The following is a 27,624-nucleotide window of genomic DNA, read 5'->3' as shown; positions in this document are numbered from 1 at the left end:
TGGGTTGTGAAAGTTTTCCTTTCCTGATTTCTCCAATTATTGTAGCTAGATGTGGTGATTTTAGCAAAGCCTTTGACACAGTTCTGCACAGACAACTAATAAATAAACTGAATGCCCTTGTATGGGCCCTAAAGTTATTGACTGGGTCAGGAACTGGTTCAGTGGAAAGTGACAGAGGATTGCGGTAAATGGAGCTCATTCTGAGGAAAAGGATGTTACCAGTGGTGTGCTACAAAGTTCGGTTCTTGGGCTGGTTCTTTTAACAATATTGTAAGCGATATTGCTGAAGAGCTGTCTGGTAAGGTTTGCCTCTTTGTGGATGATACCAAAATCTGCAATAGGGTAGACACCCCGGATGGTGTGGATAACAATGTAGAAAGACTTAGCAAAGCTAGAGGAGTGGTCTGGAATTTGGCAGCTTAGATTTAATGCTAAAAAATGCAGGATCATGCATTTGGGCTGCAAAAATGGAATGGAACAGTTTAAAGGGTGAAGAACTGTCAACAAAAGAGGAGCGGGACTTGGGTGCGATCCTATGTGGTGAACTTAGGTGGCCAAACGGGTAGAAAAATTGATGGTGAAAGCTAGAAGGATGCTTGGGTGCACAGGGAGAAGAATAGCCAGCAGGAAAAAGAGGTGATGATGCCGCTGTATAAGACTCTGGGATGAGACCTCATTTAGAATATTGTGTATAAATCTGGAGACCGCACCTTACAAAAAGATATAAACAGGATGGAGTCAGTCCAGCGGGTGACTACTAAAATGGTCAGTGGTCTTCGTCATAAAAGCGTATTCAATATTTATACTTTGGAAGAAAGATGGGAGAGGGAAGATATGATAGAGATATTTAAATACCTATGTGACATAAATGCATAGCAGGTAAGTCTCTTTCAACTGAAAGGAAGCTCTGGAACAAGGGGGCATAGGATGAAGGTGAAAGGGGATAGACTCAGAAGTAACCGGAGGAAATACTTCTTCACAAAAAGGGTGATGAATTGGTGGATGGGCCTCCCAGTGAAAACAGTATCTGAATTCAAGGGAGCTTGGGACAAGTATATAGGATCTGTAAGGGAGAGTAGAAGGTATGAATGGGCAGACTAGATAGCCATATGGTCTTTATCTGCCTACATTTTTCTCTGTTTCTTTAAACAAAAAGAAGTATTACAACAACGGGAATCTTAGTAAACTCGTAACAATTTTAAAATTATTCCTTCATTCAAAGAACAAAATTATCCAACAAATCTGATGTGGTGTGAAAAAGTAAATGTTCCCTTAGATAATCAGTCAACTGACCAAATTTAATTGATAATTAGATTTAGCTGATTAAACACAGCCAGGCTAGATTGCAGCCAGCCCTACCGAATCTAAATCTCACATATTGATCCTTACCATGAAAGTGAAGTAATCACCACAACATTTCTACAAGAACACTATGTCATGATCAAAGGAAATTCCAGAAAAAATTGGGGGAAAAAAAGCTGTTCAAATGTTATCAGTCTGGAAAGGGTTACAGAGCCATTTCTAAAGCTCTGGGACTTCAATGAACCGTCGTGAGAGCCATTTTCTCCAAATGGAGAAGATCTGGAATAGCAGTGAATCTTCACAGGCATGGCCGGCCTGCCAAAGTTACCCCAAGCTTGCAACGAACAAGCCATTTGGGAAAGTTGACCTAGTGTGCAACTTTCTTTAAATTAGTCACCCTACTTTCTAACTCCTCTTACTCTCTTAACTATCTATATGTTCCATCTTTGCTTACACCCTATGCTATGAAAATGTTTTGGCCGCTGTCATGATACAACAAAGCAGTGGGTTTTTTACCCACTGCTTTGTTGTACTGTGACTATTCGTGGGATTTCGTTGAGTTCTCCACGTTTGTGGATTCTCTACTTGGCCGCTGTCATGAACAGGATGCTGGGCTCGATGGGCCATTGGTCTTTTCCCCGTGTGGCATTACTTATGTACTTATGTGTTGACATTGTAAGTAGTATACTATGCTTCACTTTGTATTGTTATTTGAATATTTTTACTGCTGTAATTGTCTATTGTTTATGTTTGATTTATTCTTACTGTACACCAACCTGAGAGAATTCCTTCAAAAAGGTGGTTAAATAAATCCTAATAAATAGTCACAAGACTTCCAAGAAGAACATGCAAAGAACTGCAGATCTCTCTAGCCTCAGCTAAGGTAAGTGTTCATGACAGCACAATAAAAACGTGACTAGGCAAAAGTGGAATTCATGGGAGAGTAGCAAGGCAAAAACCACTGATATCCAAAAGTAAAATCAATGCTTACCTCACATTTGCAAAAAAACAAAAGCAACAACCCCCCCCCCTCCAAAAAAACACACACACACACACCTGGATGATACCCAGGCCTTTTCGGATATAGTTCTATAGACAAACGAGTCAAAAGTGGAACTCTATGGACAACACGGGATCCCACTGTCAGGCGTAAAGCAAATACATCATTCCGCAGTAAGAACAAACCCACTGCCTCCTGCATACATCATTGTTCTGCCAAAGTAGATCTCCCTCTTACAAACAAATGTCATAGAAAAAATACTGGAAGAATAATTCCAAAGCCTAAAATTCTCTTTTATAAAAAATCTTTTACAACTTCTTACCACTGTGACCCTTCAGTGGTAACTCATTTCTGAAAAGCATACAGCTCAAGGCTTGCCATACTTCATCGGGCTGTCAGAATTGTGGCTTAATTTCAACAATTTCAATAGTTCCAATCTAGCAGTTTAAATATTTTAGTTTCAATCTGATCAGTGCTTTATTTCTAGCAAAAAAGATGCCGGTACTCAAATGCCAGGCCACCCTTCAGGGGTGGGGTATCACTGAGGGACCCACCCCACAACAGCCAGGCTTCCTGCAACCAGTAATAGAATCTATGACAAGGCAGAATTGTTGCGTAGAGCCTGAGTTCTTTAATTAAAACTTGGGGACCATAGGTCAATTTTAGCAGACAATGGAAAAGGTGCCAGTACTCAGTATCTCCCAAGTAGCCCCTCAAAAAAAATCCCTGAATCTGATTCACTTGGTTCGTAGACGTGGTTTAGACACTTAACCAATCAAGCTATTTCCTTGTTTTGCTCTACTTCATTTTCTTAAGTTTAACTATCCAATCATTTATTTATTGCTAATATTGACATGGAAATAGAAATCAAAGCATAACCAAAAAAGACAAAATAATGACTAAAGATGTTATAGCAACCAAACAATGCTTTAACTCAAGTCCACAACAACAGAGTGGAAATAGGCAGAGAAAGAACAAAAGTAATTTGTTAGTCGAAAATACCTCTACAACAATTTTGATAATGTAAAGTAGACACCAACTAAAAAAGGGTCACAAATCTACAACCCTTAGGCATTCCTATTACACAGATACATTGGAAGCTCCAGTTTCACAATCTCTTAAGATGACTTGTAATTGGGCAGCATCAAAAAGAGGGAACATGTTACCGGACAGCAGAAGAGGCTGCGCTCAAGAAACACAGAGCACCATAACAAGAGGGCCAGAGAAAAGATTACCAGATTAAACTCAAAGAAGCGAAGAGGGGAAAAAAGGCTAACAAAAGCACAGGTTGAAGAAAACATGGCTAAAGATGTAAAGAGAAGTGGTAAGACAGTACACTGCAATAAACGTCAAGAAATCAGACAAAACATATTCTATACATGCCTACCGTAAAGATACTACAAAACAAATGTCCCCGTTCTCCAAACATTACAAACTCAGTGGGTCAGAGTCATAAGTCACCTATATTAAATATAAAAAAAAAGAGGGGCAACAAAGAAAAGCACATTTGGGAGTAGAACTAAGAAGAAGTAGGGGCAGCCACCCTCCAGATCAGATAAATATCCCAGACCTTGTGATAAGATGTAAGACGATTATACTTATAAGCCATGAGTTAGTAAGAACACCCTTTACAGATATTTATTTTGACATTTATACATACTCAAGTTCAATGTGGCTAACAATAAACAAACAAGACAAGGTTTACAAAGCCATAAACAAAATATCAAATACAGACCATAGATGGCTAGTTGCAATCTAAGTTACTCCATTAATGGACAGAAACCTCTCAAACAGGAGAGTTTTCAGTCTTCTATGAAATACCAAGTAATCAGGCTGACCCTTGATTGCCAGAATGAACTGACTAATATTATAACGCACTCTCTTGCAATCTGGAAGATGAAGTCTAAAGTAGTCCCTAGAACCAGAGCTTACATTGCACAGGGGAACAGTTATTAAGGACTGCATGTAATCCGGTGTAATGCCATATAATATTTGAAAGACAAACACAATTTAAAAATAATCCTGGTTTTAATGGGCAACCTGGTACAGCTTGCATAATATAGTGTGCCTCTATCAAAACATGCTACCGTGAGGACAAGCCCTAGCTGCAGTATTTTGGGCCGTTGTAGCCTTTTTAGGACACCCTCCTTACATCCAGCATAGATGGAATTGTAGTAATCGAACAGAGTTAAAACCAAGGATTGAACTAGCAGTCTAAAGATGTCTGGTGAGAAATATGATCCGATTCTCCTCAGCTTCTAAAGAGACCCGAAGGATTTTTTCGCTACTGAGGAAACCCGAGGCTCAAATGTGAGGTGACTGTCAATTAATAACACCCAGTACCCTAAGTGAAGAGAGTGTAGGGGGTACGACACGTTGTCAATAGTAAAATTACTGTAAGTGGTACGGCCAAAAGAGTTGGTTACCACAAGAAATTTAGTCTTATCTCTAACTTAAATCGGAAGCCTGGGATTCCAACAAATCCAGACCAAGCCTAATCTTAGGGACAATTTCTGAAAGACCAGTCTTGAAAGGGATGTAGATTGACACATCGTCCGCGTAAATAAAAGTGCAGAACCCTGCTGCCTCTAGCCTTTCACCTAATGGAGCTATCAGAACATTGAATAGGACTGGAGAAAGCAGCGAGCCCTGTGGCACCCCACAGTCAGAAGACCAGGAAGGTGAAAGAGAACCTGACTTCAACTGATACATGTTCTACTTCTACCGAAGGCTCTAATTAGTGTTTGGTGGCAGAGGAACACGAGTTCAATTGATGTAAAGTGGAGTTGGAGTTTCTTACGCTTTACTAATTCCCCTGGGACTTAATGTTGAAAGTGTGTCTTTGTCAAATTTAAATAGATCTGAGATAGGGTTATATCTTTTTAAGTTTAGGTAAATCTGAGCTCAGACAGAAAGGAAAGAAAAAGAGAAAAAAAAAAAAAAATATATATATATATATATTAATATATCTATATATATATTACTTCTGCTAGCAGCAATTTATACTATTTTCGAATTCCTATTTTTTATTTTATTATTTTTCCCCCGTTTGTTCAGCGACAGGATTGCAGAAACTGTTCAGTGCTTAAATACTGTTTCAGATTCAGCTGTCGGATTTCTGAACTTGATATTTATCCACTGTTGAAATTCTCTAAATTTTTTATTGTTAAGGTGTGGAAGATCTTTAATTTTGAAGGACTGATTTTTTTTTGCTTTGCTTCGCCAAAGAAATCAGTGCAGGATTCTTGGCAATACGATATTTGGGTTCAGCTGCAGATTCCCTGATTATCGTCCATACAGACGCTGTCATTGACTCTGTGAGTACCTACAGGACATCCATCGGTGGAGCTTCCCTCACAACTCAAACTGATCAACAGGCTAAAAGCAACTCACCATCAACAAGGTCAAAGGCACTTGACATATCGAATTGCATTCACTAAAAACTTAAAGCCTAGGCTGACTGCTTTTCTAAATCAGATATTAAGGTGGTGAAGACCGTCTCAGTACTATAACAAGGCCTAAAGCCTGACTGGAATTTATGCAAAAGGGATCTAACTTAATACATTTCTTGATTAGCTTCGAAGGTTGCCCTTCTTCCTCAGCAACCTTCGAAAGCTAATCAAGAAATGTATTAAGTTATGTCCAATAAAAAAGGTATCATCTTATTTTCTTTTCCATGTTTTATTTTGTTTGATTTCTACTGATAACCTTAAGAGTGGACTAACACGGCCACCACCACTCCTCTATGCAAAAGGGAGAAAGAAGAAAGGTGATTCATAAGCTGAGCACCAACTATACCCTCCATTACCTTAGTCAACGATGGGATAGAAGCAACAGGACTATAATTAGTAACATCTCCCAATGAAGTTGAGGTGCTCTTAGGATTTGGAGTAAGTATTATGGAACCTTTCTGCTGAGGAAAAGCCCCTTGAATCAGCATAAACAAGATATGAGCTTGAAGGTGGTCAATGAATCCTGCTTGTGCAGTTTTTAATAAATAACTCAAACAAGCATGCAGAAGGCAATGTGAGGAAGAATACTTTGTGAGAAATGATTTGACAGTCTCATGAGTGGGTAACAGAAAGGAGGGCCACATTTGGTCAGCCGCAATACCAACATTCGGACTAGGCTGCTTGAAGCAAGAGTGAACGTCAGTGGCCTTAAAGTTGAAAAACAGGCCCCCTAACGTTAGTTACTTTTTGTTCGCAATACGTAGATAATTGATTAGCAGAGAGAATGGCTACAGTTACAGATGTTAAGTTTTCAGATAATACAAACTATTAAAAGGTTTAAAGAGCTTATGGGTGTTACTCGGTTGTGACCAATTTGTTCTTTATAGTAGAGGGTTTTAGCTTCTACAAACTTTTCTTATAATCCCCCAATACCTTTCCTCCAAAGCATTTATTCTCATCAGATTTATGTCTGGACCACTTCCTCTCTAATTTTCTACACTGCCTCTTCAAGAGGAGAATATTCTGACTGTAAAATGGAGGCACCCTATGGTTGAGTTTGGTCAAAACTTTGAAGGCAGCTATACCATCCAGGGTAGAACTACATAATTCATCCCACCTACACAAGAAATCCTTGCTGTCTGCGTCTAAGTTGTGGACTATCAAGGATTCCAGACCAGAATTTTACAGGATCAATTCTGCCTCTCGATTTTAAAGGGGGGGGAAGGGGGGAATGGGACTTGATATACCGCCTTTCTGAGGTTTTAAAAACTACATTCAAAGCAATTTACATATATTCAGGTACTTATTTTGTACCAGGGGCAATGGAGGGTTAAGTGACTTGCCCAGAGTCACAAGGAGCTGCAGTGGGAATTGAACTCAGTTCCCCAGGATCAAAGTCCACTGCACTAACCACTAGGCTACTCCAATGGACTGAAAAGATCTAGTAACTTCTAGTAAAAGATCTAGTAACTTCCCTCCAGTAAAGAGTGAGCTCCAAAGTCTTATGGTCTGACCAAAGGACATGACACCAGAATGGGCTTCCCAAGTAGAAATTCTCCATATGCATAATTCTATAAGCCAGCAGATGACCCCTAATGTGGGAGGATTGGGAATGTGGCAAGAAGAAAATCTCCAGGAGGCAAGAAAATCAAATAAGCTTTGTCTTGACATCCCTAGGGTTATCAAGATGCAAATTAGTATCACCTGCTAATAAAATATTAGCAAATTTAACACAAATATTTGAGAGGAATTCAGTAGAATAGCTTTCCAAGGCAGATCATCTTTCTGGAGAGTGAAAGAACAGAACAAGGCATATGGTCTCCAGCAATGTAGGATCGCTTAATTTGCAGGCAAAAATCTCAAGAGCAGAAGAGTTCAGTTGGGACAATAGTTCTTTTTTGAAGGCTTTATAAATGATGGCAATTCCATTCCTCTCCGTTTAGCTCTAGTTTGATGAAGGACCTTGTAACCCGGGGGACATTTCTATGGCGCCTTGTAATGCTAAATAGTAGTAGTAGTAGTAGTAGGATCTTCTGTTGAATGAAACCACATTTCAGAAACCAGCAACAACCGTTTAACCACCAACCAGTCCCTAATATCATCAGTTTTATTAACCACTGACCTAGCATTTACATATCCAATTGGAATAGGGAGGTAGGAGATGGAGACCAAACTAAATGAAGGTAAAGTAATTAAATGGTGTCTGGAGAAGGAAGTGCCTCGCCCTCGCATGAGCGCGAGAGAAGCTTTACCGGAATAAGATTGTAAGGGCAGGGACTGAGCAACTAATCTTACGAGAGATTATAATAGGGAATGAACATGGAACCTCTAGCGCAGCAGTGTGAGGACAAAGCCACAGTGCACAGATCAATAAGCAGCACAGCCAAGGAGCAAAGTTCACTCAACACAGCATGGTAAAACTCATATTTACAGATTGTCTAGGGCAAATGAAGGGCCAGGAAGCTGCCCTACTCCAACAAGCCACGCCCAACGCCGCCCAAAGGATTGCAAAAAGGGACGTGCCTTTTGGTGGAATGCCTTAGAGCAAGGACTCCCTATGTTGTTGGAAAGTGCTGTCAACGCTAGCAGTGCAATTCAAATGACAACAGTCTGTATGCTGTCTAGCTTGTCTAGGCAGTAAGGACTCAGTTGATAAGTGTCATGTGGCTCAGAGCAAGGTCTCCCCATGTTGTTAGAAAGTGCTGATGTCAGCGCTAGCAGCTCGAGTCAAACGACAAGTCTGTATAAGTCTGTTTGCTGGCAAGAGAGAAGATTGTCCAGGTAGTACGGACTCACAATTAAGTGTCTGTGGCTCAGAGGGGGGGTAGTGGGGGGGGGGGGAGTTTATTTGGAATTATATTAGCCCTTTCCCAGCCTGATACAGACATCTTCCGGGGAGGGGTAGGAGGGCCATCAGAACACAGGCCCCCTGGCTCTCTTGCGGAGGGGAGTAAGTTCACACATTTTTGTTTGATCTTAATTCAAGGCTTTCGATTGTGAATGTAAAGCTGACACCTGAAGGTGGTTATATTTCGGGGGTCAAAGCATTTGAACATAAGGTGTCAATTGGTAGAAGTGAAGAGATGGGGGGGAAAAGGGTTGTTGGGAAATTGCTGTTAATAGACCCTGTTGAATACATGTTAGGTAATAGTACAAAAGGGGGGGGGGGATAAAGTTAAAAGATTAATGGAGATGAGTAATATCGTACAATTTCCGTACTTACTGAGTGATGATTGATTGTAGTGATATTTACATTATGTAAACACCATTTTTGTGCTTCATTAATAAAAACTGTTGAAACCTAAGTGTCTGTGGCTCAGAGTTGAACCAGACACGCCTCAGAGCAAGGTCTCTCTAAATGTTTCTGTATCTCCCCTGTCCTCCTCCTCTTTATATACTGGGGAAAGGAGAAAGGCTATAAATGGAATTATAAGACTGAAAGATACTGAGAACAGTTATGTGGAGAGTGATGAGGATATAGCGAACATGCTAAACAAATACTTCTTTGGTGTCACAGAGGAAGATCCTGGAGAATGTTGATATTGAGACATTTTAATGAAATCAGCATTTTCTGACTTGACTTGTTCCTTCTTTCAGGCTTTCAATGGTATTTTAGTTGGTTTTCAGAGTGATTTGATTTTAAAGATTTTTATTTTTGTAAGACCTTTGACCTCTCTGGCAGCAAATAAATGTTTGCTCGCACACCAAGTCAGGCTGCTTTGTTTGGAGATACTTTATATGCACAAGCGCTAGCTGTAAGTAACAGTTCCATTTGAAATTCATTTTTAAGGTGCTCTTGATATTGCTTTATTATACTGTTTATATTCTCATAGAAGTTTCTCTGTCTGGTTCTTACTGGATTTTGCTCTCATGGGTTTTAGAATTGCCCTTTTGTGACACTAGAGGAAAGCTCTATCCCCTCTAGTTATGTGCCATCCTTCACTGTTGCATTCCATCTGATGTAGCTCTTTTTTGATTTACACTGAATGTATCTGTCACTGTATTTATAATTATTACATGTGGAATTTGGATGCAATATTGACTTCAATTAGAACTTTCCTCATTCTTTCACCTCAATTTATATCACTTTATCTGTATCTGTTAACTCAATATACATGGCTCTTATTCATGTTTTTAATTTCAAAATGTTTTGTAAGTTATACTTTTGTGTTTGACCCGTGTTAAATGATTTACTATTAGTAATCATTCTTTTACTTATTGATTCATTATTTTTATTGATTTTATATTGATGGATTACCACCATTGTACTAATTGTTTTATCTGGTCAACAGTTGCTCCTAATGCAGCCTTGTAGGCGAACACGCGTGGGATAAACATAAAGGAATCCTGTTCAGAAGTAATGGATCCTAAGGAGCTTAGCCGAGAGTGGGTGGCAGAGCCGGTGGCGGGGATAGTGCTGGGCAGACTTATACGGTCTGTACCAGAACCGGTGGTGGGAGGCGGGGCTGGTGGTTGGGAGGTGGGGATAGTGCTGGGCAGACTTACACGGTCTGTGCCCTGAAAAGGACAGGTACAAATCAAGGTAAGGTATACACAAAAAGTAGCACATAGGAGTTTATCTTGTTGGGCAGACTGGATGGACCATGAAGGTCTTTTTCTGCCGTCATTTACTACGTTACTATGTTAAATGTGGCATGTCGTGCATTAAAGATATTACACTTCTACTACTACTTTGTGTTTGCTTAGTGATCTGTCATTTTTGCTGGCCAGAGCGTCATAGATCCCGGCCTCCCATTGATGCCGAATTCCAGTAACTGGGAAATAAAGCCAATGCTGGGCAGACTTCTATGGTCTGTGCCCTGAAAATGGCAAGGATAAATCAAGATCAAGTATGCATATGTAATACCACATCATACCATATTCTATGAGTTTATCTTGTTGGGCAGACTGGATGGACCATACAGATCTTTATCTGCCATTATCTAATGTTACTATGATACAGTAAACATTTCAGAGAAATTAAAAAAAAACAAACAGCCCTCAAAGCAATATTCCTCTGCCGCAACTCTAGGAAAGGCCTGCATTTCCTCTGGGTTGTTCTGAATAAGTCCAAAATATATCCAAATACAAAAAGAGATGTGAAAGTGACACAATCAATCAATCCAAACCAAAAACGTCACAGAAGAATAGATAAAAAAAATGTTATGATAAAGCAAAACTCTATGTACTCAGATTTTTTCCTGTAATAGAGAGAATTTCTATTACTAAAAAGAAAGTTTTGAACACCCAATTCCTATCATGGTGATTTTTGTCCTGGAGCCCAAGAGTCTGGCTCAGAATCTACCCCCTTGTGAGACGTGTCAAGCAATTCAGTAATGGTTAATTTTTAATGTATTTATTTAAATCATTTATAGTCTACTCATCCATTGTTCTAAGCAGTTAAACAATATGCATAACCTAGCACAAAGGAAAAACAATGACAAAAAACAAGACCAGTATCCTACCCTCCCATCATTAAACCCATCCACCCACATGATCACCTATTGTTTATCACCTCTGAACCAGGGACAGGAATCTTATTATTCAAAGGCCATGCTAAAAAATAAAGGGGCTCCTGGCCATTTAAATTGCTTGTCTGGGGATATTTAGCAGCACTTAACCAGACAGCGCTGCTGAATATCCCCTCTAACCACCTATGCCAAAACCAGCTAGGTTGTGAGTTAGGTCGGTCAGGAAAGCTAGCTGGTTAGAGATTTCAGTCTGCTAACCAGCTGAGCAACTGCATAAAGTTAGAGCAGAAAAAAGGCTGTCCTAACTTTATGCAGCAAAGTCAACCAGGCACCAGTGTGAATATCAGCTGGTGCCCAGTTAACTTTCCAGGTATGGCCTTAGTTTTCAGAGATAGTCAGATAGTACCTGGCAAAATGAGTCTTTTTTTTTTTTTTCCAGTTTTCTCTTATTTTTTTCTTGATGTAAAAAAAAAAAAAGTAACATTCCCAAGTAGGTGAAAAAAAACCAAACACCTCACATCCTCAGAAAATGAAAATCCATAGTAATTTTCAAAGCCATTTCCATGGATAAAATAGAATTTACAGAACTGCATACCTTATACATGGGTAAAGATACAGACAGTACATATTCAACATATACTTTTACCTGAAGGATGGGGCGAGGGGGAGAAAGTGACGTCATCGGAGGTAATGGCCGCTTGAGAGCCATGCTCCGATGGTCCTGAAGTGAAATAAGCAAATATCCTTTCACTGTGAGCAATTGCGGCTAACTTAAAAAGCGTGAAAGGCACGCAAAAACGCACCGGAACCAAGTGAGGGGATGCAGAAACACAAAGAACCGCCAAATCTCTCCCAATTCGCGTTCTCCGGTAGCGGCCCACAAAAACGCATGGCGGGCATGGAGGAAGAAGGCCCCAACACGCCGGATATCTTTGCGGAGCAATCGGGCGCAGATATGTTCCAGACACAGGACCCGGCGGAGGACGGTGAGAGGGGCTTCCCAGAGCTCCGTTCTTGGCTGAAAGAGATGCGCACCGACCTCAAAGCGGTGCGGACGAAGCTGGAGACCCTAGGAGCTGAACTACGGGGTGAGATAGCAGAAATCGGCCACAGAGTAGAGGAGGTAGAGAACAGATTGGATGGCCATACAGAGGATATGGGAGCAATGGATAGAATAATTACAGACCTGCAAATCGGGCAGCAGCGAATAGATGGTCAGCTTGAAGACTTGGAGAACCGCAGCCGACACTGCAATCTAAGGTTTCGTGGCCTGCCCGATATACCCACCTATCAGGATGCAGAAACGGTGGTGCAACAAATAGTCAGCTCCCTACTCTCGACTGTAGAGACCCCGATAATGCCGGACCAGGTGACACGAACGCGCACATCGAGCTCTGGGGTCCGCTAGAAATAACCTCCCGAAGGATATTATCGCCTGCTTTCGTGATTTCAAATTAAAAGAAAGAGTTCTGAAAGCTGCAAGACAGAAAGATGACTTTAAATGGGACACATACCATGTAGAAATTTACCAGGATCTCGCAGCGGTGACACTAAAGCGCCGAGCAGAACTTAAGCCAGTCACAGCTAAATTAAGAGAGATGAGCCTGCGATACCGCTGGAGACACCCATTTGCGCTGGTCTTTTACAAAGATGGTCAGCAACACCAAGTCAAGTCGCTAACGGAGGCTCGAGCGGTAATCCCAGAGGGAGAATCAGCGGACAGACCTTCAGGACCCGGGTCCCAGAGGTCTTCAGCGGGACAACGACCCCACTCAAAATGGCAAAGGGTGGGCCGCAAGAGACTTGAACGCCAACAGTCTGCAACCCGCCTCATCTGAAGAGACGACTGTCCAGAACAGGTGGTTTCGGTATCGGGCCCTGCAAATGGTCCAAAGAAGGGCCGCCAAGAAGTCTGCACTGGTAATATTAGAGACAAGACTGGAACATTTACAGCACATTGAAGGTTAATGTTGGATTTTTTTTTTTGTGTATGATGGACAAGACTGCACTTCCTCCTATGAAGCGCCAATTCCATAGGGAAGAAGCACAAAGATTGCAAGGTTTGGGAGGGGGATTTAAAATTAGGGGGGTTAAAAGTTGGATTTATATGGGACAGGGGTTAAGAATGGGGGGTTACAGGGAGCAGGGGGGGTGGGAATAGAACGGGGGGGGGGGGGCTTCTCAGAAATTGGAGCTGGCAGCATAGTGAAGACATGTTCAATATGTATTGATGGAATGCAAATGTATAACTGTAAATGTTAGAGGCCTCAAAAACGAAAACAGGTATTTGGAGAAGTGCTTCGCCTGGGGGGTGGACGTAGTCTTCCTGCAGGAGACGCACTTGAAGCGCAACCATGAGCATTTGATGCATCATAAGCGATACCCTGGGATATATTGCGCTTCCAGTTCAGATGGTAAAAAAAAAAAAAAGTACTTGTGGCTTTCTCGGGTTATACATCATGTGATGAAGGACACAGCAGGCAGATATATATTGATAATAGCATCCTTACAGGATAGATATTATACTATGATAAATGTTTATGCCCCCAATGAGGGGCACAAGCTGTTTCTGGAGGCCCTGGAGAAAATTATTCAAAAACATGCTAAAGGCCAACTCTTGGTGGGAGGAGATTTCAATTTAACTATAGATCCACAGGTCGATAATTCGGGCGGGGCGGTGAAATATGCCAAAAACGAAAGGCTAGCATTAAAAGCCTGGATAGATCGTTGGGGTTTGCGGGACCTGTGGAGGGCCCAACACGGAGTTGAAAAATACTATACTTATTATGCACCTCAGTATAAGTCATACTTAAGGATTGATTTCTGGCTGGGTGATGGAGAACTTAGCGGGACTCTAGGAAAAGTGGACATATTGCCATGTAGCTGGTCGGACCATTCGTTAGTGGCCCTGTCCCTGAAGATCAGGGATGAGCAGAAAAAACGCAAATATTGGAGGCTAAACGAAGCCCTCCTCCTTGATCCCCAAGCTACCATACAAATAGAACAATATATAATGGAATATATCCAGATTAATGACACTGAGGAGGTACGGCCTACGAGTCTTTGGGAGGGACTAAAGGCAGTTTTGCGTGGCAAGTTAATAGCATTACAGACACACCTCCATAATAAACAAAAGACACAAGAATTAGAACTACGCCAAACATTAGAGAGTCTGGAGAAAGATCATAAGACAGACCCAACTAATAGTACAGTAGAACAGGATCTGCAACAGGTTCGATTACAACTAAACGAACTGCAGCTAGCAGAGATCAATATCCAGCTTCAACGGGCACAACAAGAACACTTTGAATTTGGGAACAGGGCTAGTAGACTCCTGGCACATAAACTTAAGAAACAGGCGCAAAGAAACTGGATCTCTGGCATTAATGATCAGGCCGGCATCCGCTATACACATACAGAACAAACTCAGGAAGTCTTTAGCCAATTCTATGGGCAGCTATATCAATCAGAGCAGACCACAACCCCTCAGGATATAAAAAGTTACTTGCAAGAGACGTCACTACCGAAACTCACAGGGGATGAACTAAAGAGGCTATCGCAGGATATAACTCTGGAGGAGATAACTGAAACAATAGATGACCTCCCCACTAATAAGGCTCCAGGATTAGACGGGTTCCCCGCACGATTTTACAAATTATTCAATAAGTGGTTAGCCCCAATATTGTTAAGGGCGATCAACTCCTTTGAAACCTTAGATGAACTCCTGTATTCCTGGAGAGTTGCGGAGGTGATACTCATATTAAAACCGGGTAAGGATGATTCCCAATGTGGGTCCTATAGGCCAATCTCATTATTAAATATAGATTACAAAATCTTTACTAAAATCTTAGCTCGTAGGATTCAGGGGCTTTTGCCTCGGCTCATACATGAAGATCAAGCGGGCTTTATAGCAGGGAGACAGACCTTTGAAAATGTTAGGAGTCTACTGCATGTTGTCCAATACTCTGAGGAGGCCACGTCGATGCCGATGATCCTCTTTTCGGTAGATGCCGAGAAGGCGTTTGACCGCGTTGAGTGGTCGTTCCTTTTTGAAGCTCTAAAACAGATAGGCTTAGAGGGCAGATACTTGGGGTGGCTTCAATTACTGTACACTAATCCATTGGCAATATTAAAAATAAACGGGTCCCACTCTGAACCCCTGAATTTGAGTCGAGGGACTAGACAGGGATGTGCGATGTCGCCCCTCCTGTTTGCATTATCCATTGAGCCATTGGCCAAAAGGATTAGGGAACACGAAGGTGTGAAGGGAGTGATCAGGGGCTGGAAAGAGCAGAAGATCATGTTATTTGCAGACGATATTCTGCTGACTCTGACACGTCCCCCGATCTCACTACCGAATGTTATGCATACAATAATACAATACGGCATGAAATCAGGATTTAAAATTAATGCCACTAAATCTGAACCCCTTAATCTCACAACACCCATGCCAGAGATCCAGCAGCTCCAGAAAGACTATCCCTTTAAGTGGGTTACCAAGGGCGTTAGATATATAGGAGTGATGATTACCCCGAAAATACATCAGATTTACCAGGTAAACTACCCACAAAAAGTAAAAGAATTATTCGCAGAACTGGACAGATGGGAGGGCTTGAATTTATCATGGCTGGGAAGAGTTCATGCCATAAAAATGATGCTACTGCCTAAACTTTTATACATGTTTATGGCAATACCAGTGCCGATCTCCTGCACCTTTTTCCAACGCCTAAATAGAAAAGTGTTTGCGTACATCTGAAACAAACGTCCACCTAGGGTACGCAGATCAGTGATGTTACAAGCCCCAGCTCAAGGAGGGATGGGAGTATCCAATTTCCACCTCTACTATCAGGCAGCTCAGTTGCGTATATTAGCGGACTGGGACCCGATGAGTACAAAGAAATGGCTACACTGGGAACGGGCGTGGTTGAGCACACGTTTTCCTGGGAGATAAATTATGGAAATCAGAAAAATAAATAATGAGAGCACAGCGTAGAACCCCCATAGGAGTGGGACACCTGTTGAGCACCTGGTTACAGTTGCGCAAGAAGATCTTCCCGGAAAGGAGATATTTTTTGCAAATGGCTATCAGAGGTGCCCCGGGGTTCCCGCTAGGAGAGTCAGAGAAAACTTACCAACAGTGGGCGCTCAAAGGATTATATAAACTAGACCAAGTGTGGCAAAATGGGGACATAAAACCTTTCGAAACACTACAAGAAGAGTATGAGCAGGAAAGTAGGGATCTAGTGTACTATCACTGTCTAAGGAACTACATTGCTCGTAGGGCGAAGGATGAGCTAGAACTCTCAGAAACAAAGCTCGAAAGGGCGATGAGGGGAGGAGGTACAAAAGGTAGCATCACACGGCTTTATAAAGCATTGCAACTCCTCACTACACCACAAGACCACTACACTGAGAAATGGGAAGGGGCCCTACAGAAGAGTTTTTCCCCGGAGTGGTGGGGGGTTAGCTATAGACAGTTGCTGAAGCCCTCCATCGCCCAAGCCACAATAGAAAACGGATATAAAATACTATACTGGTGGTATTACACACCAGAGAGGCTGCATAAAATTTACCCCCAAGTCTCGGCAGACTGCTGGAGAGAATGCGGAGGTCGTGGCACATTTCTTCATATTTGGTGGGAGTGCCCACCATTGAGTTGGTGAAAAAGACTGTACAAGTGGAATAGCCACAACAGGCAGAAACATGCTTATTACACTCCAGGCCCCCGGGCAGCAAGAAATATGGTCACAGATTGGCGATCCAGTTTCTGGTTGCAGCAAAAATGGCATTGGCGAAGGCCTGGAAGAGGACGACAATGCCCACTATTAAAGAGGTGATGGCTAGAGTTGATTATTTACACATGATGTCTAAGCTGATGGCGATGAGAAAAGGTCAGCTGCACATCTATCACAAAATTTGGCAAGCCTATGAGACGGTCAAACAAAACCTATTATAACTCCAATTCTGAAGGGAGCTGGGGGAGGGTGGGCCAAGATTTGGTTCAGGTGGGGGGAAGAGGGGTTGGTGGTTGGGAGGCTAGGATAGGGGAGGGCAGACTTATATGGTCTGTACCAGAGCCGATGATGGGAGGCGGGACTGGTGGTTGGGAGGCGGGAAATACTGCTGGGCAGACTTATACGGTCTGTGCCCTGAAAAGGACAGGTACAAATTCAAGGTAAGGTATACACATATGAGTTTGTCTTGGGCAGACTGGATGGACCATGCAGGTCTTTTTCTGCCGTCATCTACTATGTTACTATATAAGTAACTTAAAAATAATCTGCATTAGAAGAGTTGTAGAGGTTCAATTTGTATTGTCATTTGATATTGAATGTTGCTTTATTGAGATGTTTATTTGAAATAAAAAATAAAGGTTGAAAAAAAAAGTTAGTCCAATGAAGGATGGGGCAACATTCTTAGATGTGGAGTTGGGGGTTGAATCTTTAAAAGTAGTCATGAAACATTTTAGCATAGATTAGCAGGTCATCCTAGGATAATGTTCAAAGTGAAATTGAAAAATCTTACAAAGCACAGAGAATAAAAATTACCTGATGAAACAGCTCCATATCTATTTCAGCTTCTGCCTTCCAAGAGTTTTCATCTGATAGGGAGAAAAAAAAATGTTAAAATACATAATACATCTGTGCATGTGGAAGAGCAGACAATCCTTTGCTGCCATACTGACCGGAGATATTCTCTTGAAAGAGCACTTTAGATCCCTTGAGAAAATTTTTGCCAATAAGGAACACCTCCTCATCCCCTTTTACTGTGCAGCTGTGCAGGCTTTTCTTCAGGATCTCTGGTACACCTGCAGGCTGAGCTATAGGAAAACAGACATTGCAAGGTTGACACTTTCTTGCATGCAGCCTTAGTCGTAACTACAGCTCAATATGCTATAAATGCTGCTATTCCACACCAATAGGGTCTGTGATTTTTTAAGCTGTTTCTTTAAAACTCAGTACTTCCCTAGATTTTTTATACTTATGACCCTTCCCCAAACCAGATGTTAAAAACAGCTGCACTCAGGGGCAGTGCATGTGTAAACCAGATGATTAAAAGCAATGCAGAGAGCTGGCTTTAAAAGCTGTCACGGTTCCCACATTGCCTCACTGTCACAATGGAGAGCACCCTTCTTCTGTAGTATCTTATTTTCTGATGAATTCTAAATGTGATGAGTGTAATCTAATGTGTTTATATTTATAGTGCTATTTAAAAGTGTTTTACTTTTGAAACTGGAAAGCAATTAGTACAGTCTTGCCTCCAAAGGTATTAGTGATCTTTTTGTTGCCATATTATGGCTGGCATACCTTTTAAATCTATTTAAGGCATTCTATTGCTTTTCATTTATGTTAGCTGCTTTCATCATTTATACCTCTGCTACCCTGCCAAGCAAGAACACTGTTTCTGCAGCACAATAAATTTTGTTTACAAAGGTTTTAATAAAATGAGGAGAAAACACGCTTTGGAAACCAAATACATTGTCACGTTGGCACATGAAATGTTTAGAAAAGTTCACTTTCCTTAAAAGCCAAATTACTTACCAGTAGCAGGTGTTCTCCGAGGACAGCAGGCATATATTCTCACATGTGGGTGACGTCATCCACAGAGCCCGCTGCAGACACTATCACTTTAAAACTCTGAGGCAGTGCCTCCCTGTCCAACGCTTGAGCGCAGGACCAGCAGTATAGTAACTAAAGTTAAAAAAACAACTCCAAGGGGAGATGGGAGGGATGCGAGAATATATGCCTAATATCCTCGGAAAACATCTGCTACAGGTAAGTAACAACTTTCTCTACTACTACTACCAATAGCAATTATATAGTGCTACCAGACGCACGCAGCGCTGAACATTTGACATAGAGAGACAGTCTCTTCTCAAAGAGCTTACAATCTAGGTAAAACAGATAGACAAGACATTACGGGCAAAGGAATTACAGGGTAAAGAGGAATAGGGGAGGAGGAGGGCAAATGAGTAGCGGCTAGGAGCCAAAGGCAGCAGTGAAAAGGTGAGCCTTCAGCATAGATTTAAAAACAGGTAGCGATGGAGCTAGACGTATGGGTTTGGGAAGACGGTTCCAGGCATAAGGTGCAGCAAGATAAAAGGAACGAAGTCTGGAGTTAGCAGTGGATGAGAAGGGGGACGACAAGAGAGACTTGCTCAGAGAGCGGAGTTCACGGGAAGGAATGTAGGGAGAGAGGAGAGGTAATGAGGGGTCATAGAGTGGATGCATTTAAAGGTCAGTAAGAAAAGTTTGAATTGTATATGGAAGCGGACAGGGAGCCAGTGAAGAGACTTGAGAAGTGGCCTAGTGTGGGCATAACGACTCTGGTGGAAAATAAGTCGAGCTGCAGAATTCTGGACAGATTGGAGAGGAGAAAGATGATTGAGCGGAAGACCAGTGAGAAGTAAATTGCAATAGTCCAGGCGAGAAGTAACAAGGGTGTGAATAAGGGTTTTGGTGGCGTGTTCAGAAAGGAAGGGGCGAGAGAAACGACAAGTTTTGGCGATTTGTTGAATATGAGCAGAGAAGGAGAGAGAAGAGTCAAAGATGACTCCAAGACAGCACTGTTAAGTTGAGCATTGTTATAGCAACTGAGGTTATTTAGACCTTGTGGTCTCTGATGTTTCTGTTATATTGTCAAAATTAATAAAGAAAGTATAAAAAAAAAAGATGACTCCAAAGTTACGAGCCGAGGAGACAGGGAGGATATGAGAGCCATTAACAGAGATAGAGAATGGGGAAGAGGGGAGGAGAGTTTAGGGGGGAAAATGAGAAGTTCAGTTTTAGCCATGTTTAATTTGAAATGGCGTTGAGACATCCAGGCAGCAATGTCAGACAAGCAGGCAGAGATTCTGTCTTGAATTAAGGTTGAGATTTCAGGGGTGGAGATGTAGATCTGAGAGCCATCAGCGTAAAGATGGTAATGAAAACCATGGGATGAGATCAGGGCACCAAGGGAAGAGGTATAGATGGAGAAAAGGAGAGGTCCAAGGACAGAACCCTGAAGCACACCTACTGAAAGTGGGAGGGACTGTCTCTCTATGTCAAATGTTCAGCGCTGCGTGCGTCTGGTAGCGCTATATAAATGCTATTAGTAGTAGTAGTGGTAATCTATATCTAGTTATAAAGGAAATGCTGCAAGCCAGTGTGGGTACATAATATTTGTCATCACTATAAATGAAATGAATAGCTCTGGGCTAGGTGGGTGAGAAAAAGGGAGAGATGATGTAAGGGACATTATAGAGAAAATGTTTAATAAATTCAGTCCAAGTTTATACAATCTTTCTAAAGTGTGGATTTTTTGTTTTAAATAATTAAAAATAACCCTTACTGCAGAGGATGGGAGAGGAAGTTGTTTGTAGTGTTAACAAGGAGCCATCTTTACGAGGTATGTTAACTCGAAATACCAGTCTGGCACGGGTACTCTTTTTCTTAGAACCAGCAATACCTATGCGAGCTTCCACATCTGCATTCCTCAGCTTCAGGACGCCCACACAGTCAACCCTGAGAACGTAACAGAAAAGGAAGCAGATAAAGTACAACATCCAAAAACTGTCTACTACCACTACAATGTAATGAAATATACTACAAGATATTCTGTTGCAACAGGATCAACATCATAATCCAAAATATGTTACGAAATTTCATTACCAGCAAAATCCCACCACTCCCAAGGACAAAACTGCAGACTGAACAGTTCTATACTCAATCTGTAGTCAGAGGTTTAAGCTTTTTGGCATAATACAAGAACATAAGAACAAAAGTATTGCCATATTGGGACAGACCGAAAGTTCATCAAGCCCAGCATCCTGTTTCCAACAGTGGCCAATCCAGGTTACAAGTACCTGGCAAGATCCTAAAACAGTACAATACTTTTTATGCTGCTTATCCTAGAAATAATTGCTCTGTTTTTTCATTATAAAATAAATATTCTGAGCTCTTAGCATTCAAACTCATATCATTTCAAGTTTCATCGCCCTTTTCCTTAAGTATAGAGGATTTTAGAAGTCTAGCGTTGACATCCTTAAAAGTGAATAAGGTAGAGTTGGGCCAACGTGGAGACCTTGCTTTACAGTGATTCCAGGCCCAAGTCTCAGATTGCTTGACTTACACTGCTGACAATGTGGAAACCAAGTAGAATCAGAAAAAACCTCCCCACAGAAGTATTCAGCCAACTACTACTTATCATTTCTATAGTGCTACTAGATGTATGCAGCACTGTACACTTGAACATGAAGAGACAGTCCCTGCTCGACAGAGCTTACAATCTAATTAGGACAGACAAACAGGACAAATAAGAGATAAGGGAATATTAAAGTGAGGATGATAAAATAAGGGTTCTGAACAAGTGAATAAGGGTTAGGAGTTAAAAGCAGCATCAAACAGGTGGGCTTTTAGCTCAGATTTGAAGACGGCCAGAGATGGAGCTTGACGTACCGGTTCAGGAAGTCTATTCCAGGCATATGGTGCAGCAAGATAAAAGGAACGGAGTCTGGAGTTAGCGGTGGAGGAGAAGGGTGCAAAAAAGCCTCATCGTACAATCCTTAATTCTCATACAACTAGACTAATGCAGTTCTACAAACTGCCCAAAATACAGCAGCCAAGTTCCGAGAGAAGAGGACATTTCTCTGGTTTAAGTGAACATGATTTTGCTTTGTGCTTTGGGAACTTAAAGATTGGGGTATAAAGGAGGAATTGTAGGTTAGTGACAGGAGGAATAAAAATATCAAAAAAAGCAAAAACTTTATTAACTAATCGCCACACTTTTTTCCCCCTAGTTTTAAAACCTGAACTTTGTACCACAGCATTCACAGATAGCTCCTAGTAGGCACAGCAGGAGCTAATTTAGTCTTTAGTACAAGTGGGCAGGGCTGGGCACTGCCATTTTCAAGGTGGCGCTGCTGGAAGAGGAGGGAGTCTACCCTCACTCCTCCAACAAAGGTAGGGAGCGGGGAAGTGGGCCGCAAGACCACCAGGTAAGGGGGGGCTTGATTCGCGGCCTACTGGGCCACCAGCGCTTTACTTGGGGGGATGCTAGTGGGGTTAGGGGGCTGAAGACCCACCAGATCTCTAGCTCTCCCCCCAAACTTGTGCCAAGGGGGATCTGAGGGGGGGGAGAGACTAGAGATCCACTGGACCTCTAGCCCCTGTGTGTGGGGGGGGGGGCTCCATTAGGGGTAATAGGGGGCCTGCTAGCATGCAAATGCTTGCTGGACAGGGCTCACCATTCCTCCCCAATGGTCTGCAAACCCTAACAGCAGCTCCGAACTGGCATAGAGTTTGCCGCGGACAGCGCGCCAATGTTTGGCATGCTGCTCACTCATCATTGGGGAGGAATATGTTTACCATGCATATGCATGCTACTTGCACTAAGAGCCCTGTTTAGTATGCATTTGCATGCTAGTTGCGTTCAGAGCCCGTGAGCGTATTGTTTCACGAGCTCGGGGGTTCTGATCATGGGGCGGTAGCAAATGCAGGTACTAATATGGCGCTGATAGCCTCTAGCACCCGCATTTGCTTCTGATCATCTGCCCATTAGGGAGCAGAAATCAAAGAGAGGTATATGTGTTAGGCAGTGAGAGGGACCTTGGGGTTATAGTATCTGAGGATTTGAAGATGAAGAAACAGTGCAACAAGGCAGTAGTTGTAGCTAGAAGGATGCTACGCTGTATACAGAGAGGTGTAACCAGCAGAAATGAGATGTTGATGCCCCTGTACATGTCGTTGGTGAGGCCCCACCTGGAGTACCGAGTTCAGTTTTGGAGGCCGTATCTTGCTAAAAATGTAAGATGACTAGAAGCAGTCCAGAGGAAGGTGACAAAAATGATATGGGCTCGAGCCAAACGACATAGGAGACTGGAGACCTGAATATGTATACCCTAGAGGAGAGGAGGGACAGGAGAGATATGATACTGACGTTTAAATACTTGAAATGTATTAATATAGAAACAAATATATTTCAGAGAAGGTAGAATGGTAAAACTAGAGGACATGAATTGAGCTTGTGGTGTGGTAGAGTCAGGAGTATGCTGTGTATGCTGCCAAAGGGGACACCACCAGTCCGTCACCCCCGGCTCAAACTGGCCATCGGCCCAGGAGCACCCTCAGAGGCCTTAGGCCCAGGAGCTGGAGAAAAAGCCATCCACCACCTGCTGAGATAGAGACATACTAACTGAGGAAGGAGTTGGCCGTCTGGCATCACTGCCTTTAGCTTGTTTATCTCTATCTCCACCTGCTGGTAGGCGGACTTAACCCACTAGTTCCTGGATTCATCTGCTGCAAATGACAAGAAATATGTACTGTTATTACAGAGGGTTGAAGAGCCCTAAAGATCAGATGAGGTCATTAACTATTCTTTCATAATACCTATGGGGAATATGTGTAGGGGAATACAGAAAATAAGGGAACTGATAAGGGAACATGGGAGTAACTGGAAGAAATGTAATTTTGAGAGGTTGGGAAGGGGTGAGTGGGAGAATGAGAGGAGTATGTATAATTAGGAAGGGATTTGGTGTGTATTGTGGATGCAGCAGTGTGTATGGAAGCTGATAGGTTGTTGGGCGAGGCTGAGAATGGCAACATACAGTTTATTGTGATCGCAATAAATAAGATATTTAACAATAGATGAGTAAAACCACAGTAAAAATAGTATGATTTCTATCATGGAATGTTTGTGGAATTACATCTCCTGTGAAAAGAACAAAAATTCTGGAAGCCTTGAATAGGCATAAAGCGGATATTATCTGCTTACAAGAGACTAGGTTATCTCTACGCAGGAACATCAAAAGTTGTGTAGGCGATGGATGTTTTCTGTTCTCCTTCCAGGGGGTAAGAGAGGAGGAATGGCTATCTTAATCTGGAAATCAGTTCACTGTACAGCCTGCCAGATTTTTACAGATGGTCAAGGCCATTATGTAGGAGTACACCTTAATTTGCAGGGTTGCGAGATGGTCCTGATGGGTGTGTATGATCCGAGCCCTCCCAAAAAAGTGTTGTAGATCCAAGGTTGGGACCGTATACCCGAGAGGGGAGGGCAGACGCACAATAGGGAAGCAGACGCTGACGTTTTGTAATGCCCTGAATGTACTTGAACCAAGTCACAAAAGAGAGGGAAAACAGCATACAAATACGACAAAGCAAACAAAAAAGAAGCAAAAACTGGGCCTTCAGGATTGAGAAAAAATGTAGTCCTTTATTATCATAAATACCCGACACGGGCCGTGTTTCGGCGTACAAACGCCTGCATCAGGGGTCTAACATAAAGATACATACAAATAAATAAAAAAATAATAAAAACCATAAATTGGTTTAACAATATCAATCAACCATAATTGCACATTATTGTCATATCTTCAAGCCATATACATATACATTTATAACCGCTGTACTATATATACACACACCACGCACAAAAATACGTATATATAAAAACGAAAGAAAGAAAAAGACATTTAAAAGAACATTTAAAAGAGCATTTAAAAACATATTGAACAACATTTGAAACAAACCTTTAAAAAATTGTTTTAAAGAAAAACACTCCTTTTTTTTTTTTTTTTTTTTTTAAAAATGTGTATTCCTAGATGATATCTATATATGCCCACCTATATACATATCTCTCTCTATAAGCTCAAATGTCCATATATATATGTGCATGTATATACATATATATATATATACACATACCCACATATGTATGTTTACTTAATTGAACACTTGTATGTACAAGCAAGTCAATTTATCCATATAGTCATATCAAGTCACATGTTCCTGAATGGAGCATTGTCAGAGTCTATTAGACACTGTAAAATCGCATATACCAAATGGCCCTTTCTTACCAATGGACTCCTATCAGTCAGCTTGCAACCTGAAGCACAAAAGGTAAGTAAACCAATCGGGGTCAGAATCCTAATGTGAGAGAGCAAGAAAAAGGATTGTGCATAATCAATCATCTGATGGTTGCCAAACTGTAAACAATAGATTTTCCAAATGTATATGTATATGGCTTGAAGATATGACAATAATGTGCAATTATGGTTGATTGATATTGTTAAACCAATTTATGGTTTTTATTATTTTTTTATTTATTTGTATGTATCTTTATGTTAGACCCCTGATGCAGGCGTTTGTACGCCGAAACACGGCCCGTGTCGGGTATTTATGATAATAAAGGACTACATTTTTTCTCAATCCTGAAGGCCCAGTTTTTGCTTCTTTTTTGTTTGCTGAATGTACTTGACCCATGGCGCCTCCTCCATCCAGAGGAGAAAGAGTTTATGCACATATCAAGGGTTCACAGAAATATGTCTAGAACAGACTACATATTTGTAAGTAAGGCCCTCTTTTCAACAGTTTCAGCTGTGGTTATTGGACCGGAGGAAATATCTGACCACAATATGATCTGGATAGATATAGATACTGGCCCATGTTTTGCCCAAAAACAGGGGTGGCGCTTTCCTTGTTACTTATTTTCCACCCCCGAGTTCAAATCTTAACTTCAAACTAAGTTGATGGCATATGCGGAACACTAAAATGCAGGCGTCCCAGCCAACCTTATTTTGGCTGGCTGGGAAAGCAGTGATGAGGGGAGAAATAATTGCCTATGTCAGTGCGCGGAAAAAGAGGCTGGCCCAGAGAATCATAGATTTAAAGCAGCTAGGCGCAAATATATTTCCAAACCCACCCCGATTCCTAAGATATACTTCAAACAACCAGATTGGCCCTGAATGCGTATATACACGAGCGCACGTCACAGATGCTTCGCTACAAACAACACAACTTTGTTAGATATGGGAATAAGACTGATAAATTTCTGGCCCGGGTGACAAAGACATGAGCGGGTCATACATTCATTCCCACGATCAAACAGATAAAGGGAGAGGATAAGCTAACATCTAAAATGGAAGAGATAGCGGAGACGTTTGTTACTCATTTTAGTGAGCTTTTCCGCAAACGGGAGCTCCCACCGGACAACGTAAACTCCACTGCAGATTATCTGAATAGATCGGGGATGCCACGACTCTCCTCCCTAATATTAAAAACATTAAATCAGCACCTTACTGCAAAAGAAGTGCAATTAGTATTAAGGCTCTTAAATTTGGCACAGCACCGGGACAGGACAGATTTACCGAAGAGTATATTATAAACTACTTCAGTTACAATTGATAGGACCCTTGGTCCACTATTATGATGAAGTAGTGGCAGTGGGTAGATTCCCAAAAAAACGAAAATGTAGCATTGATTAGTCTCATTCTCAAACCTTCTCACACCCCAACTGACCCTGGGAGTTACCGCCCAATTTCCCTACTAAATGTTGATTCAAAGATATTGACAAGACTCCTGGCTGCCAGATTAATGGTAGGCATACCCAAGTTGATACATGCTGACCAAACAGGGTTTGTGAAAGGTCAGCAGTGTTAAATATTATTATTATTTGTATCCCACATTTTCCCACATATCTGCAGGCTCAATGTGGCTTACATAATACCGTGACGGCATTCGCCAAATCCGGTATGGGATAGGTACAAAATGTTGTATTGGGATAGGGAAGATAAGATTCAATTAAGTTGGATTGAGGTAAAAGAGTTCATTAATGTCCAATACGATCTTTAATAGTGAAGTGTTGCAGGGTTGAGTCATTTAAGTTGGGTCATTCGGATATGCTACTACTACTACTATTTAGCATTTCTATAGCGCTACAAGGCGTACGCAGCGCTGCACAAACATAGAAGACAGTCCCTGCTCAAAGAGCTTACAATCTAATAGACAAAAAATAAAGTAAGCAAATCAAATCAATTAATGTGAACGGGAAGGAAGAGAGGAGGGTAGGTGGAGGCGAGTGGTTACGAGTCAAAAGCAATGTTAAAGAGCTGGGCTTTCAGTCTAGATTTAAAGGTGGCCAAGTATGGGGCAAGACATAGGGGCTCAGGAAATTTATTCCAGGCGTAGGGTGCAGCAAGACAGAAGGCGCGAAGTCTGGAGTTGACAGTAGTGGAGAAGGGAACAGATAAGAAGGATTTATCCATGGAGCGGAGTGCACGGGAAGGGGTGTAGGGAAGGACGAGTGTGGAGAGATACTGGGGAGCAGCAGAGTGAGTACATTTATAGGTTAGTAGAAGAAGTTTGAACAGGATGCGAAAACGGATAGGGAGCCAGTGAAGGGTCTTGAGGAGAGGGGTAGTATGAGTAAAGCGACCCTGGCGGAAGATGAGACGGGCAGCAGAGTTTTGAACTGACTGGAGAGGGGAGAGGTGACTAAGTGGGAGGCCAGCAAGAAGCAGATTGCAGTAGTCTAAACGAGAGGTGACAAGGGAGTGGATGAGGGTTTTGGTAGAGTGCTCGGAAAGAAAGGGGCGGATTATACGGATGTTGTAAAGAAAGAAACGACAGGTCTTGGCAAT

At 41.9% G+C, this 27,624-nt stretch overlaps 1 protein-coding gene across 4 annotated transcripts in view; it reads right to left on the bottom strand.

The window, feature by feature from the left end:
• NFAT5 (nuclear factor of activated T cells 5) overlaps nt 1-27,624 on the bottom strand; it is a 276,432-nt gene that overhangs the window by 132,284 nt on the left and 116,524 nt on the right. For all 4 annotated transcript variants that reach the window (XM_030204661.1, XM_030204662.1, XM_030204663.1 and 1 more), the window contains 3 exons: nt 20,559-20,731; nt 17,911-18,045; nt 17,774-17,826 (listed from right to left, as the gene is read on the bottom strand). In XM_030204661.1, the coding sequence (XP_030060521.1) occupies nt 17,774-17,826; nt 17,911-18,045; nt 20,559-20,731 (361 nt within the window). The remainder of the gene's footprint in view (nt 1-17,773; nt 17,827-17,910; nt 18,046-20,558; nt 20,732-27,624) is intronic.

This window comes from Microcaecilia unicolor, chromosome 5 (genome assembly GCF_901765095.1).
Source record: "Microcaecilia unicolor chromosome 5, aMicUni1.1, whole genome shotgun sequence".
In the NCBI taxonomy this organism is placed as follows: domain Eukaryota; kingdom Metazoa; phylum Chordata; class Amphibia; order Gymnophiona; family Siphonopidae; genus Microcaecilia; species Microcaecilia unicolor.
Note: the sequence above shows the minus strand (reverse complement) of the source record. Positions and strands in the feature narration are given on the sequence as shown.